The sequence below is a fragment of the Caloenas nicobarica genome, chromosome 3 (genome assembly GCF_036013445.1).
Source record: "Caloenas nicobarica isolate bCalNic1 chromosome 3, bCalNic1.hap1, whole genome shotgun sequence".
Lineage (NCBI taxonomy): Eukaryota > Metazoa > Chordata > Aves > Columbiformes > Columbidae > Caloenas > Caloenas nicobarica.
Window position 1 is genome coordinate 53042332 of NC_088247.1, and position 14478 is coordinate 53056809.

The 14478-nt window shown below is 44.1% G+C and overlaps 1 protein-coding gene across 2 annotated transcripts in view; it reads right to left on the bottom strand.

Annotated features, from left to right (window-relative positions):
* The window catches only part of MCM9 (minichromosome maintenance 9 homologous recombination repair factor), a 47346-nt gene extending 34832 nt beyond the window's left edge, over positions 1 to 12514 (bottom strand). The window contains exons 1-6 of one of the 2 annotated variants that reach the window (XM_065630758.1): positions 12335 to 12514; positions 11275 to 11545; positions 6451 to 6764; positions 4337 to 4418; positions 3031 to 3231; positions 424 to 549 (exon numbers count right to left, since the gene is read on the bottom strand). In XM_065630758.1, coding sequence (XP_065486830.1) covers positions 424 to 549; positions 3031 to 3231; positions 4337 to 4418; positions 6451 to 6764; positions 11275 to 11425 — 874 coding nt within the window. In that variant the 5' untranslated portion in view covers positions 11426 to 11545; positions 12335 to 12514. Of the gene's footprint in view, positions 1 to 423; positions 550 to 3030; positions 3232 to 4336; positions 4419 to 6450; positions 6765 to 11274; positions 11611 to 12334 lie in introns of those variants that run through there. The other variant, XM_065630757.1, reaches the window with a different exon arrangement.
* Between the last annotated feature and the right edge of the window lie 1964 nt (positions 12515 to 14478).

A 14478-nucleotide genomic window follows, 5' to 3' on the forward strand; every position in this document is an offset into this window, starting at 1 on the left:
GTACTACCATGATCCACATTAAGGAAACATTAATATTCCGTCTTTTGATGCCAAATACTGCTGGGAATATTCTACTAGAAATAATTTTGAAACGTCACTTATACAATAAAAAGTGAGTTTATGTTTTATCTAAACCAGCTACTTTTAATATTCTACCTAATGAAATCCTGGATGCCTGCTTTTACTGGGATATATTTGGGAAAATTTAAAATAAAAAGAGGAAGTCTAGACACCCACTTTATTTGTCTGACATTCTGGAAGAATACTCAGCATTAATCAAAAATTGCTCTCACTCAAGAAAATGGGATCATTACGCTTCTGAAACCTTACTAGTTTGATTTTGGAGGGGGGACGGATGTGGGTGAAGACAGGGATGGGAACAACTGTTACAAAGGATGCGATACTATTAGAAACAATACTAACCTCTGACTCGAGTTCCAGTGGCATCAGTCCTCTGTACACCACCAGCAAGCACCATGGCTACGGCCAACTTCACCAGGTACAATCCGAAAACTTGAGGACATAAGCTAGCCAAAATTTCATTCCTCCCTAGAACAGAAGCAAAAAATGGCACTCAACCCCAAGAGCAAAACTTGGTTTCCCTTGGACACCTATGTACGCTTGAAGTTCCATGTACACTGACAAATAATCGTCCTATATCCACAGTCCTATGTATACCTACAAATAATTTGGGTCTCCTTTCTGAACAAGAAAAGGGCACGGAGGAGATTTTTTTAAATTAATATTTTATTTTTTAAATCATTATTTTATTTTTTATATCAGGCCCAAAGCAGTTGTTTGATCCAAACTTCCTTCATTTTAAAAGTTAAGTCTCGCATAGTCACAGCAGCAACACCAATCCTATCGCATTTTAAGGAATGTATGGTCTGGATATCCTGACAAAAGCCACAAATGAAATGCCATCATGCAAATTCTTTTGATTCACAGATTAAAGTGTTGGGGCTATGAAGAATTAAAACTTAAAACTTTCCAGACTTCAAAATATCCCCCTGAAAACTGGTGTGTTGTGCATTTAAGAAAACCTCTAACACATAAAGTATTTTGCCTGAAACCTGTGCATCCATAGCATGGCTCATTTTCTAATAATTGTCTCGAATCTCCTTTGACCCTTCTGTGTCAAAGGTCTGCTTTGACCCTGTTCTCTTCCCTACCACAGTCCCTGTCCTGCAACAGAATATTTCAATCTGCTCTGATAACGTTGTTGGCTTGGAAGGTGTGTAACAATCAATTTTGTCTTCCAAGATTCTGATACTGGCAGCACATAAGGGATCACAGGTTTCACGCCACACATTACTCCCACTTAACTTCATGTTTTAAATTTAGATACAAGTACACGGTACTGGCAAAATATGTCAGGACCAAATAGATGACTTGAGGCATATGTGTTTCTTGTGGAAGCCTTCTGAGTGAATTAACACATCTTTGTGCAAAAATGAAATATTATAAACTTCGGTCAGCCATAGCACAACTCAAGATTTAACTGCACAGTTGCCTCTATTTCACTTCAGATTCATTTGTGTTATCAGTGCTGAGCAGCTCGGCAGTTCCACTTCTTCCTAGACGGTATCCAGAAAAGATAAAATCACCTACGTAAGTTCTCTCAGAGGCCGGCCACGGTAGACTTCCTCAGGACATCTAATACACAGCATCAGGAACTGACTGACATAAAATTCAGTAGTAACTATGATTATCTCTTGAAAAACAGTAAAAGTACATACATCCTGTTGGGAAATGGCCTATGTCTTAGATTCCTTAGTCAAATTTGATCTCTGCCCACACCTGAGGCGACTCAGACAAACAGCCTGAAACAGACATCTCAGGCAGTCAGGGTCCTTCTAATTTCCACCTCAGTTTTCTGGTAGCCACTTCATATTAATTTATTTATTCTAAATGGGTAATATCGCATAAAACCACATTGCTCCCTGCAGGCTTCCAAAAATTGTCCTGAGAATGGAAGATTAAATGAAGCTCAAAGAAAGCTTTCAAAGAAGCTCCTGAATTACTTTCCGAACAGTTCTAACCAGGGCGATAAGAAATGTTCTCATTCCAAACAGCAGGAGGAAGAAATGTTCTCATTCCATCAGCAGGAAGCTAGCAATTAAATCGCTTTCCAGGAAATGGAGCTCTGAAGAATCTTTGCCATTGACAAGATTTCCAATTTCTTACGTGAGCGCTCTAATTTTTAAGCTGACATGGGCAACATTCCCACCTGCTTTTCCTCCTGTTTGTCTTTTAAGAAGAAAGACCAAGCCCTTTTCAGGGTTTTAAAAGGCAGAGCGTTAGTCTGAGACAGTTCACCGACAGAGATCCGACGGAGCCCATTGAGCTTCCCTGCAGTTCAGGAGGAGGCACTCAGGTTATGGAGAGGGACAGAATTCCAGACACAACTCCGGCTCATATCTAGGTGGTTGACTGCAGACCATGGTAAGTTTAGGAGCCAAAATACTAAACACTCTGGCTGTTCTGGAAGCCACTGTGAATTGGGAGACTCTGTCATAGTTGGTAGGAGGCCCCGCAGCACTTACTCAAGGGTCTAGGCATCAGTTTAAAGATGAGATGTGCTAACTATGTGGCAAAGATTCACAGCTTAATTTGGGATGCGGAGAGAGGGAGTCAGATCTCTTGTCCCAAGGTCAACAGCTATGTTGACTAAAAGCAGATCTGGTCCACACTATTTCTTCTATGAGGTATGCTTTTCCTTTGTTGATTATAAAACTTTTTTTCTTCTCTGATACTTACATTAGTTCTCATTTCTTGTTAAATGTTCCACAATACACTTGACTAGAAAGCTCAAAAGAAGGAAGATCAATGCAGTATGCTCAGTACTTTTTTTCCCAGTAATATTAAAGTAAGAATTTCATATTCCTGCACTGGGAAAAAAAATAATTTTGGAAGAATGGGTGGTGGGATAGGATAATGGGGGGAAAACGTGTTCAGTCACTGTATTTTCACTCCTCATTTCACTTATATCTGAAGGCATATCCAACTTAAAAGCTTTCAACTACTAACCTGCTAAGGGATCATTCCTATGCTCTTCCCAGAAGTCTTCAAATTCCTTTCGGACTTCTTCATCAATTACAATCCCTGCTAGCTGCTCATTGTTTACTTTAATGTAGTTGGCTTTCAAAACAAGCTCCAAGTCACAGCGTGCATCCTCACGGAAAGGTTTCCACCTCTGCATTACCACTCCATACACTGTGATGTCATCTCCTGGAGGTAACAACAAATATTAGTAAAATAACATCTCACTTCATATATGCAGATATGTCAGTTAGCTGTAATGCATAATCACAGAATGTCCAAAGTTGAAGGGACCCACAAGGATCATCGAGTCCAACTCCTGTCCCTGCACAGGACAACCCCACAGTTCACACCGTGGGTCTGAGGGTGTTGTCCAGTCTCTTCTTGAACACTGTCAGGCTTGAGGCCGTGACTGCCTCCTTGGGGAGCTCATTCCAGTGCTCCACCTCATAACAATGCAATGCAAACAAGCAAACCCAAGCAAAACAACAACAATAACAACAACAACACACAATAAAACAACAAAACAACAAACCCCACACAACAAAAAGAAAACCTCCTGCAGTTAATAGAAGTCTAAAACAAACATTAAGTAAATTGCTTATGTCTGTGGTAGGAAGATGCTATGTCTTTCTACTTCTGTTTAAGTTAGGTGAATTCTTAAAGGAGTGCTTCTGCTTCTTTCCTCTTTTAGAAAAGAGTACACACTAAATTGTAGCAGCTCTTCTTTAGTTACATTTACTATACAAAAACATTAATCAAAACTTATTTGACTTCCGGTAACTTTGTGAATTCCAGAATCACTTGTTCTGGCCACAGTTCTCTTCTGAGAAAATACAACCAGAGATTAACTGCTTGTGGGTATGTGTCTATTTGAGGATTTTTAGACAAGTCTTCATAAGTTCTCCTGCCAGTAAGCTTCCTTTTTGAATGCCAAGTAGCTTTTTCCACCTGCAGGAGGTCAGGTTACCCAGCTCTCTGAACCAAGAGAGGGGGCCCACACACTGTGTGATGGTGCAGGCAAATTTCCTCTAGAGGTCTGGTGTTCCCACACTACTAAGATTTAGTATACTTTCTGTATGTCACCACACATTACGTTGGGGATGTCTGACGTTTTCTAGAATAGTCCTCAACTGCCATGCTAACGTCCAAGCTGAAACAGCAACGTGACAGATGAACATATCTCATTCAACAAGCCCTCAGCACTGACAGCCTACTTGGCAAAGAATCATCTCAACTGGAAAAATAAAAATGCTGGTGGTACAAACACATGCGATTTATGCCGTATCCTCACCAGACTTGCAACTGTCCACCAAGTCATCTTCCAGAATAACCATCATGCAACGAGGGATACTCCCAACAGTCAGTCTTTGGACCTAGGAGACAAGAAGGAAAAAAACTCTTAAGAACAGCACCTTTCAAAAGCCATTTATAGCTGCTCTGGCTTAAGCACCTACATTCCTCTCCTGAAACTGAGGTCAGTCCTTGCTTTTTCTCACCAAACTCCCACAGTAAACTGCTGCCATGAACTTAATAATGGAAGTTCAATGCTGATATTAATGGAAACTGGATTGGGCATTAAATTAGTTGATGGTGCTCAATCCTGGGAGATGCTGTGTGATTTCAACACCTTGCTGTAGAAATCTCACTAAAAGAGGTCATTTGAAAGAGCCGATTTTTTTTTTTAATAATTTGAGATATTTTTAGATACTTCTTCAACATGCAAAGTTGACTTTGGGTACTGAAGCATATCCATGAGTTAGATAACCGTTCACTGTAGTATATACTGAAAGATTAGTCTCTATATTTTTCTGGTGTTTAACCAAAATTTGACTAACATTTGAAATGTTAGTTTACACCTAGGTGTCAAGGATTAAATCTACAACAAGAAAAAGCAAATCACACACAACCAGACAAATATATAGTGAAAAATGTGCCAGTAGCTCCTGTAATTCTTCTTCTTTTCTCCAGGGCAAAGTCTATGCAATCTTGTCACACTCTATTTCCAACCAGCAATCTTTCCATTTACTGTTAAAGCTTGCAATAGTTTTTAGAATATGCACTGCACAAGAACAACAACCAGAAGTACCTTTTCATTCTGCAGCACCAGTCGCATGTGCTAGAATTCCAGATTTATTCACTCTCTAGTGCCTAGGAAGGTTAATTCATCCTTGGGTATTATCTAAATGGCCACAGGCAGTTCACATCACTGTCAGTCCTGGTGGCACATGCACAGCTACCGGCAGAGCTCAGTAGGAAACACGAGTGAAATTCATTCCCAGTTTAACTTTACTGTGTTGAATAAGCCCATGCTGCTGAAAATCCTTCCCATCATAGTGGTCTGTGTGTCCCAGAGTAAAATAAACAAGCATAAAGCTATAGAAACCATATGACAGAAACAATCATTATATGAACATGTAACATAGGGCTTATTTCCTTGAATTAGTTTTATTCCCTTAATTTTTTGGTATCCTGAACTTTTCAAGGCTTTGTTTCTTATTTGACACATTTCTATTTTCATACATTCTTCATGTAGATCGGCACCACTATCCTCTTAATAAAATAAAGACCCTGAAACAACTAAAGATATCTTAGAAAAGATTTATGAAAAAGACACTGAGCATACAAACAAACACAGAAACATCACCTGTAATATACCTTACTTATTCTCAATTTTCATACAGTATAGATTTTCCTGTGCCAGTTCTGTCTTAGTTATGTGCTACCGTAAAAAGAGGCCCAATTGTTTCTTACTCCTCCAGCTTGGCTGTACTTCCACCCCGGGCTCCCTTCAGAAAACCGAATGCAAATTCTGTGAGGAGCACACATTCAATAATTGTGGAGTTCAATACTGGCTAAAGGAAACAGACCATGTATTGACCACACTACACTGCCACAGCTGGCCTTGGCCACCACTGGGCTCGCTTTAGTCCTCAGAAGCGATGTTGAACATCAGCATCATGTACAGTACGCGAGAGAAACAACACTCGGTGTCATAGAGATTCAACATGGAAATGTAGTCTATCGACAGACCCTGGGTGTGCTGTACATTACTGAATGGAGTTACTTAATAATGGAATTCTAGTCAACATGTGTCTAAATTTGTAACTCTCTGACTGGAAATCTCTGACCAACAGGCTCTCTGGCTTCTTTCAGTTTTTTTCAGGCATTTGTTTTAAACAACAGTAGAATCTGTAAAACTTTTCCACTTATCTTAGTATGGAAAACTTATCAATGATAATGGGATAAACTTCATTCTTTAACAGTCTCACCAAAATTAGCGGAGTTACCTTATTCCAGCAGGAAATTAAGCCCTCAAACGCCTTCTTTAGTAAGTTCATGCTTTTTGCACTAGAGACAGCTATAACTTAATACCCCCACTTTTTCTCCACCTTACTTTTTTTTTACCTGTTCCTGAATTTTGATTTCTTGATAGTCTCTGCAGCAGGTAGAAGAGGTTGTTCCAGAGAGACAGGTGAACTTGGTTGAGTTGCAGCCTTCTTCATTGAGACAGGCTGATGGACGACAGAAGGCGTAGTACTGTTCAAAGTCAGCCTTGACGACAAACACGTGCTTGCACTTATTGCAGATGTAACTCCGTTCATACTCCAACACTTTCACCAAACTGGTGCGTATGACCGTCCCAGTGACAGACAAAAAGTGACCCACGTCCCTGGTTTTAGGAATGTGCTCTCGAGTCAGCTCTGGGCAAACAGGCAAACCTGTTAAACAAAAACATGTGCAGCATAAGGCTGTGCATATAAAACACGGACTTAAAATACAGTGAAACAGAAGGACTAGAAAAAAAACACCAGACATATTAACAGTAGCCGTTGTTATTACTGTTTCACAAACGTGATACAACTATTCATCTGTTGTACCTTAAATCTGAATCAGAAAATGTTGCCATTTTACTCTCCCACTCTTGCCAAGGGCTGAATAGTCAGGAACAGTTTCCATTTGTGGGAAATGGATCCTGATGTTCTCAGATCTATTCATTAATTTAAATGAGCTTTTGGCAAACGCCATTTATTCTACAACTGGTTTATCTGGATTACAAAATTTTAGTTATGCTGCTTTATGGTGGTTCAGACAAGTCTAACTCCTAATCTTGTGTGAATTCTCAAGTCTAAGCAAATTTAAAATTCATAGTCTGTGAGCACTTGACCTTAAATTCACATTGCATACCATACTCAAGCACAACAAAGGTGGCGTAAAAAGAATACAAGTGGGTTATGAACACAACTGAAGAAAATCCACATGTACATTCAAATGAATAGTGACAGCATGTTTTCATGACACTTACTCTCCTTTAACTCCACCCCAACAGCCAGTTCTGTGCGGTACCGATTCCTCTCTGGCAGTCACCCGTGTAGCCAAAATCCTTCGGAAGATTAATCTACCTCAACAGCCTACAAAGTCTTTATAAAAATAAATGGGCTCTGAAATGCGCGCCTGAGGACAGCATCAAAATATTGCGTCTTTGGAAGTTAGCATATGAACTACAGGATACTAACAATTATAAACTTAAAAAGAAATTACCTGCTCTTACAATAATTTCTTAGCTTTACTTCCAAAACAGAGCTAGGAAACAGAGACGCAAAATAATAAATCTGCTGCAAAATGATGTTTCTAAGGGGATCAAAACTATTGGTGCATTTATGTCAAATCTTCTTAGAAGCTTTGGCTGCTAAAAAAAAAGACCTCATATATTTATTTCAGTGTTTTCAAAACCAAATGCTTTATTTCAGATATGCTGAAACATTCTGTTTCAATGCTGTTAAGCAGTGTTTGACCTTTTGCATTTGTTTGAAGAAAATATTTTAAAATATTAAGCTAATTTTAAAAGGTAAAAGAATAAAGTGAAAAAATATGTAAGGTAGAAAGGAATTAAATCATCTGGAAAAGAAATATAAGTATCATGTAGAACTGCAAACAATTTTTTTTCTGATTGACTGTAACAAAGCTATTTACATATTCTACCAAACCTGCTGAAAATTTTTTTTCTCCCACAGGTTTGCATTTCTATTCAGTTCAGGAAGAAAAAAAAAAAAAAAAGATAAAATCCATTAATTTTCCAATTGTTTCAGCATCTTCTTCTCTCAGCTCAGTATTGGTGCAGCTCAACAACCTTTGCAAAATACAACACATCTTACACTAGAGAGAGCTCCAGCACTGTTGTCAGGATTTATGACATGATCAGCTGTGAACACTGAAGAGACAAGAGCCTGGATGGGGTGAAAAAGAGGCTTCATTCTGATCATATTAGACTGCCTGACGAACTCTTTGAGTACGTGCCTCTTTGAATCAGCTTCACTATATTAGTAATCATGTGTAAAACTGAAATACTAGAAGCAGCTTGGCCACCAGTAACAGACAGAGCGGTGCTCAGGCTAATGGTAACTAAGGAAAAATCTTTTAATGGATTTGTAACAAAAGCAGAAGCTATACAATCAAATTCCTACAATGCTAAAATTCAGATAGAGAACTCAATCTTTTACTTTCTTCAGTGAGCCCAGGGCAATCATCCATTGATAATCACTGCACAGTCACACTCCCTGAGTCCTTATTTGATCTCCTAAATAACACAAGGAAGAAACTTTTCACAATGAGGGTGGTGAAAGACTGGCACAGGTTGCCCAGAGAGGTGGTAGATGCCCCATCCCTGTAGACATTCAAAGCCAGGCTGGATGGGGAGCAACCTGATCTGGTTGAGGATGTCCCTGCTCACTGCAGGGGGTCGGACTAGATGACCTTTGAAGGTTCCCTCCAACCCAAACTATTCTGTGATTCTATGCCCTGCCCATATCAGTATGAACATACTATGATTGCATTCATATACCTGGCATAAGCAGAAAACACTTTTCCTCGCTTCAGCCCAAGCCTGACATGCAGATCCCCCCTACCCCACTCCAGGTAGTTTCCTGCCGCTCCCACCAAAAAGAGTGCAGCCCCTTCTCCTCATTCCCTTTTGGCACAGGAATGGGAAGCAGCATTCCAAAATGAGAATCGTGAAGGTAATCAGAACGCGGCATCCACCTAAAAGGTAACAGTTATCATGGGAAATTTTGGGCCAAAAAAAAAAAAAAGCTTACAGATCATTTAGCTTACTGCTTTTGTTTCTTCAGCAGGGCAGTACAGAACATAAACCAAACTACATGGGCAGATGTTCTCTTGATCCAGCTGGACCTTATGAGGACAACCAACCCCTGCTTTTCACCAGTTTCCCTCCCGTTTAGTGACTGAGTGATTTATGAGTCTGCCAAATAACTTTTGCCATCAATGATCATACTTGCTTTTATTAGTCACTAAAGCTATTTGATCAAATTTGGCTAATTTTGCCTGAGGTTGATTAGGGAATATTCAGACCAAACATCACTGTGGGAGGAATGGTCAGCTCAGCAACAGGCTGATAACAGGAGCAGGAATGTCCTAAAGGCACCGCTACTTATGCAGCGACCATCTACCCCTTGCTTTACTCCTTCTAATACCTCCTGGTAGCTTAAAATAACTCTGCTTTCATGCTGAAGCCCCGACTGATGCAAATACACCCAGAACACTAGGAGGAAAGTGTGAATTCACTCCTGTTTTTATGGGTACAGGAAGATGCTTGACATTTCAAATTTTAGCACAACACAGAGGCCATCCTCTTACACCACATACCCAGCAGTGGTATACAAGCTCCATAACACTTAAATAGGCAGCAAGACGTTTCGGTTTCTTTTTTTCCCCTAAAAAACTTGAGAAAATAGCATTATGAGACCCACAAGCTAATTGTATTTCTGATGTATGTGTTCTAATGACAATATTTTGAATGAAATTTACTGGGGCAAAACACAGTTCTATTAGAAAAAAACGTTATTCATACAAGTTCAAGCTGCCAAAAGAATGAATGATCATAAACCACCATGGCACAGGGCAGAGTAGGGAAACATGGGTCACCAGCTCTCGGCTTTGCAGACAAGACAAGACAGCTCCAAACAGCTACAATCGGCAATGACCAGAAGGGATGGTGCTACCACTGACACAGCTCCCCACAACAGCCAAAACACGCATTTTAACCTCAGAACTTGCACTCCACACTTACCATACCTCGAAGCTACCAAAAATTTTCTATTAATAAGGAAACTGTAGTGAAAAAAACAACAAAATCCTCATGCCTTCCAACAGCTCATTCCAATTTTATAACAAGTAATTTTATGAATATTATTTAAGCATAAAGTTTGACAATTTCAGATTAAGTTGTTAGAAGACAACTCAAAATTGAGACTTTGCCTCTTCTGGGAGATAGCGGGAGCCAATAAAGATGTGGTAAGGAAGTCAACCTGAAAGAAAAACTATTATACAAGCTACATATCTTCTCCTATTTTTTTTTTCTTTAGACCTTCTGGCTAACAAGAGAATTAATTTGAGACCACCCACTGACTTGAGGCATCTTTTTCCCATGGAAAGGTTTTGATGTAAGTCCTGATCCAGCAACAAACACCAACCATTGCACATACGCCATCAAGGATGCCCACAGCTTTTTCCTGGACTGGTCTACACAGCTGCATGTGTTCGCATGTGTTCTTTTCTGTTTAATAAGCACTAGCCATTCTCTCCTGCTTCAAACACTGAAACTGCAAGAATTATGGAATCATAGAATTATTTTGGTTGGAAGAGACCCTCAGGATCATCGAGTCCAACCATAATCTAACTCTAGCACTAAACCATGTCCCTAAGAACCTTGTCTAAACGCCTTTTAAACACCTCCAGGGATGGTGACTCCACCACTTCCCTGGGCAGCCTGTTCCAGCGCCTGACAACCCTTTCCATGGAGAAATTTTTTCCTGACTTCAAATCCGAACCTCCCCTGGTGCAACTTGAGGCCGTTTCCTCTTGTCCTATCTCTTGCTACTTGGGAGAAGAGACCAACACCCTCCGTGCTACAACCTCCTTTCAGGTAGCTGGAGAGGGTGATAAGGTCTCCCCTCAGCCTCATTTTCATGTGTCTTCTCAGGGTGACTATAGACAAATGCATATCAAACCAATTATTACTGTTGAAAGCTCTGGTATTTTATTAAGCTGTGTTTTATCTTTACGAGCCCGGTTCATTAAGGGTGACGGGGTAGAGTCACCACCCCTGGAGGTGTTTAAATTAAACTTGCTCCCCCCAATAGTTCGTTACAGAATAAGGGAACTCGGCAGCGCTGCCCGGGAGGTGCCCCCGGGCGCCCCTGCGCCGCCACTCACCCGAGACCCTGGCGTGGAGGTTGTGCTTGGCGCCGAGCTGCGTGGGGGCCGCGGCGGCCTGCAGCGTGTCCTGGGCCGCCCGGCGCAGCGCGCTGTCGAAGATCGTGAGGACCTCGCTGGGGAAGGCGTTGAAATACTGCCCGACCTCCATGTTGGTCTCGAAGAGCGTCAGGGCGTCGACGACGACGGGGTAGTGCGCCTCGTCGTCCGGCTCCCTCAGGATGCCCAGGATGTCGTCCCTGTGGTGCTCCAGCACGTAGGACTCGAACACCTGCCCGATGAGGTTCACCTGCTCCGCGCTCAGCACCATGTTGCGCCTGCAGGCAGCGGGGGGCAGAGGGGTCACCGAGGGAGGGTTTTGGGTACGGTCGGGCGCCGATCGCAAAACTTTTTACTCGGAAGAGCCCATCGCGGAGCCCGGCGGGGGGGGAGGGCGGGGCGCGCGCCCCGACCCGGCGGGAAGGCCGCGCCACGCGCCGCCTCCCACAGGCAGCTCCCGCCAACCAACCGCCCCGCCCCGCCCCTGCCAGCCAATCAGCCCTGCCCCGCGTCAGTCAGTCATCCCTGCCCCGCCCCCTGTCAGTCAGTCCGTCCGTCAGCCCTGCGGGCAGAGGCGGGTTCCGCGGTCCGCACGCCCGCCCGCCGGGGCCGGCAGAGTGGCGGGGGCGGGCGGGGCTCGGCTCTCCTCTCCTCTCCTTCCCTGCCCGTTAGTGCCAGACTGTGAAGCCACCCGGCGGCCGGTTCCTCCGCTCGCTCGGTGGGGCCGAGGGGCGGGGCGGGCGCGGGGCTCTGCCGGGCCCCCCGCTCCCGCCAGCGCGGCAAGTTTCGAACGCGGGCGGGCGCTGTGCGGCGGGGCGGGGCTGGGCTGGGCACGGTCGGGTCTGGCCGCTCGCTGCCTCGGCCGTTCCCCTGCGGGGCGCTGCCCCGGGTGCGTCCCGTCCCGCCTCCGGACAGCGCGGGTGCGCTCCCAGCGCCCGCAGCGCCGGTGCGTGTGTGCGGGGCCGCCCCCGTCCCCGCGATGGGGAGGCGGGCAGCCCTTCGCCGCCGCCCCGCTCCGTACCTGCAGCGCGGGCCGCCGCCGCCCCTCCGGCCGCGTTGCCGCCGCCGCCGCCGCTCCCTCACCCGGCAGGAAAGCCGCTCCGCCCCCGCCCCCTGCGCGCCGCTCCACGCCCGGGCCCGGCGGCCGCCGAGCGGGGCGGTGGGGCGGAGAGCGGCCGCGGAGCCGCCCGGCAGCGGGGCCGGGGGAGGGCGGGCGCCCCCCTCGGGCGCCTCAGCGGGCGTGCGCGCGGGGACGCGCCGCTTCCGCGGCCGCGGGGGGGGCGGCGCCCCGGGCGCACGTTTTGGGGGCGGCGGGCCCGGCTCCCGCCGAGCAGCGCGGTGCCCGGGGGGCGGCACGGGGGCGATCCCAGCGGCTCCGGTGCCGTGAGCCAGGGGCACAGCAGCGGAGTCTCGCTGCGGCGGCGCCGCACGCTGTCGTTGGGCTGAATGTCAGTGTGCCCCCGGTGCGCACAGCACGGGAGGATCGCAGCTCGGGGTACGCAGGGTGCTGGGCAGCAGCTCGGGTGGCCCCAGGGCAGCTCAAGCTCGTATTTGTTGCCGCTTCTTGCAGCCACCCCGCCCTCCCGGCTTACAAGTCCCGTGAAGTCGAAATTCGGCTTTTTTAAAGCGAGCCGCCCATCAAAGCGGTCGGTTCCCCCTTCTTCATGAGGGCACGTCACAGCAAAGTCCGAGTTTGGAAATTTTATTTTTAACGTAGCCAGAAAATAGGGTTTGCTGAAGGCTCAAAATATTTTGCTCTTGGCCAGGATTTACAGCGTGTTGTTTTGAATAGTTTCTTATCTGTACGTTCTTTCCTCTGAGCGTGTATTACAGCCGAGTGACATGCTTTGACTATTTGAAATATTTTATTTTTTAAATAATGAATCCTGTTTCAAAATTGAGTCACTGCTGTAAGGAATGAAACTGCCAAGTCTTGTGATATCACAGAGAATAACTTAATGCCCCCTTCAAAGTGTTCGAAGGATCTTAAAACTTCTTTGTTGAGCTCCTCACTCCCAGGACCTCCCATTGTTGGCTTGTATTAATGCAGAATTATTGATATGCAATCAAAACAGAAATCATTACCCATGTAAGATCTTAACCAAAAAGTGTAGCATACTACCACCAAGGTATCAGAACTGTGCCAATCGTTCTATCACAAAAAGATATCAGAATATATAAAACTCATATTTTAATATAAATTTTAATACAATTTTTTTAGTTGGTGGAGGGGAAAATCAATGCTTTTCAAACAAATATCTTTTAGATCCCGTATTTTCAAGTTATGATATATAGCTTCAATATCTTAATTAAACTAAGATAATTAATTTGAATGCCTAAATGTTTTTTCTCCCAATCATATTCAGATATATGATCTTAATGAATAAGAAAGCTACAGCGGTTACTTCATCTCTATTAAGTGTATTGACTATCTCGCCATCCATGAGTTGGTCCGAGAAACATTTGGCCAGCAGAGAAGGGATGAGGCTTGAAATGTTTGGGCAAAAGCTTGTTGATGGATGTACAGGTGCTTTAAATCAGGAATCATGTTTATCTGAATTGCTGCTCCACAGACTATTGGAAGAGGATTCCTGCGTATGACTCCTGTCTGATAAATCAGTGGATAGAACTTCGGTTTTCTGTCCTGCACTGTTTGCAAGTACGAACTTTTTCAGAGTATTTGTAGATGTTGTCCTAATCCTCATCTGAAGCAAAGAGAGTTTTGTTTCCCAACGAAGTGTAAGACTGCTTCAGGGGCTTATAAAAGGGAAATGCTTTAACCCTTAGATATGTCTCTAGAAGCAAAAACCATTTTGCTTTATGAAGTGGTCTTATTCTAACTAATTGAATGGATATGGCTGCAAAAGCACTGCTGAGATCTCCACCTAATACATAAATTGACGACTATGAAAATTCAAAACTCTTTCTGATAAAGATTATCCTGGGTGGAGTGTCAAGTAAGCCCTGTCTCCGCATTACACTTTCAGCGTCAGCTTTACTCAGTTTATGGTGCTGTCTTGCACCAAAACCAGGCTGCTTTTTTTGTCACGCTGAGACAGCTGTTTCTACACGTTTGTTAGATCAGGACAGTGACCTGGCTTCTGGTATGGCAGAGCTGGAATTTTCCTGATTTCCTGGAGTTGTCTGTCTGTGCTTCCTCAGACT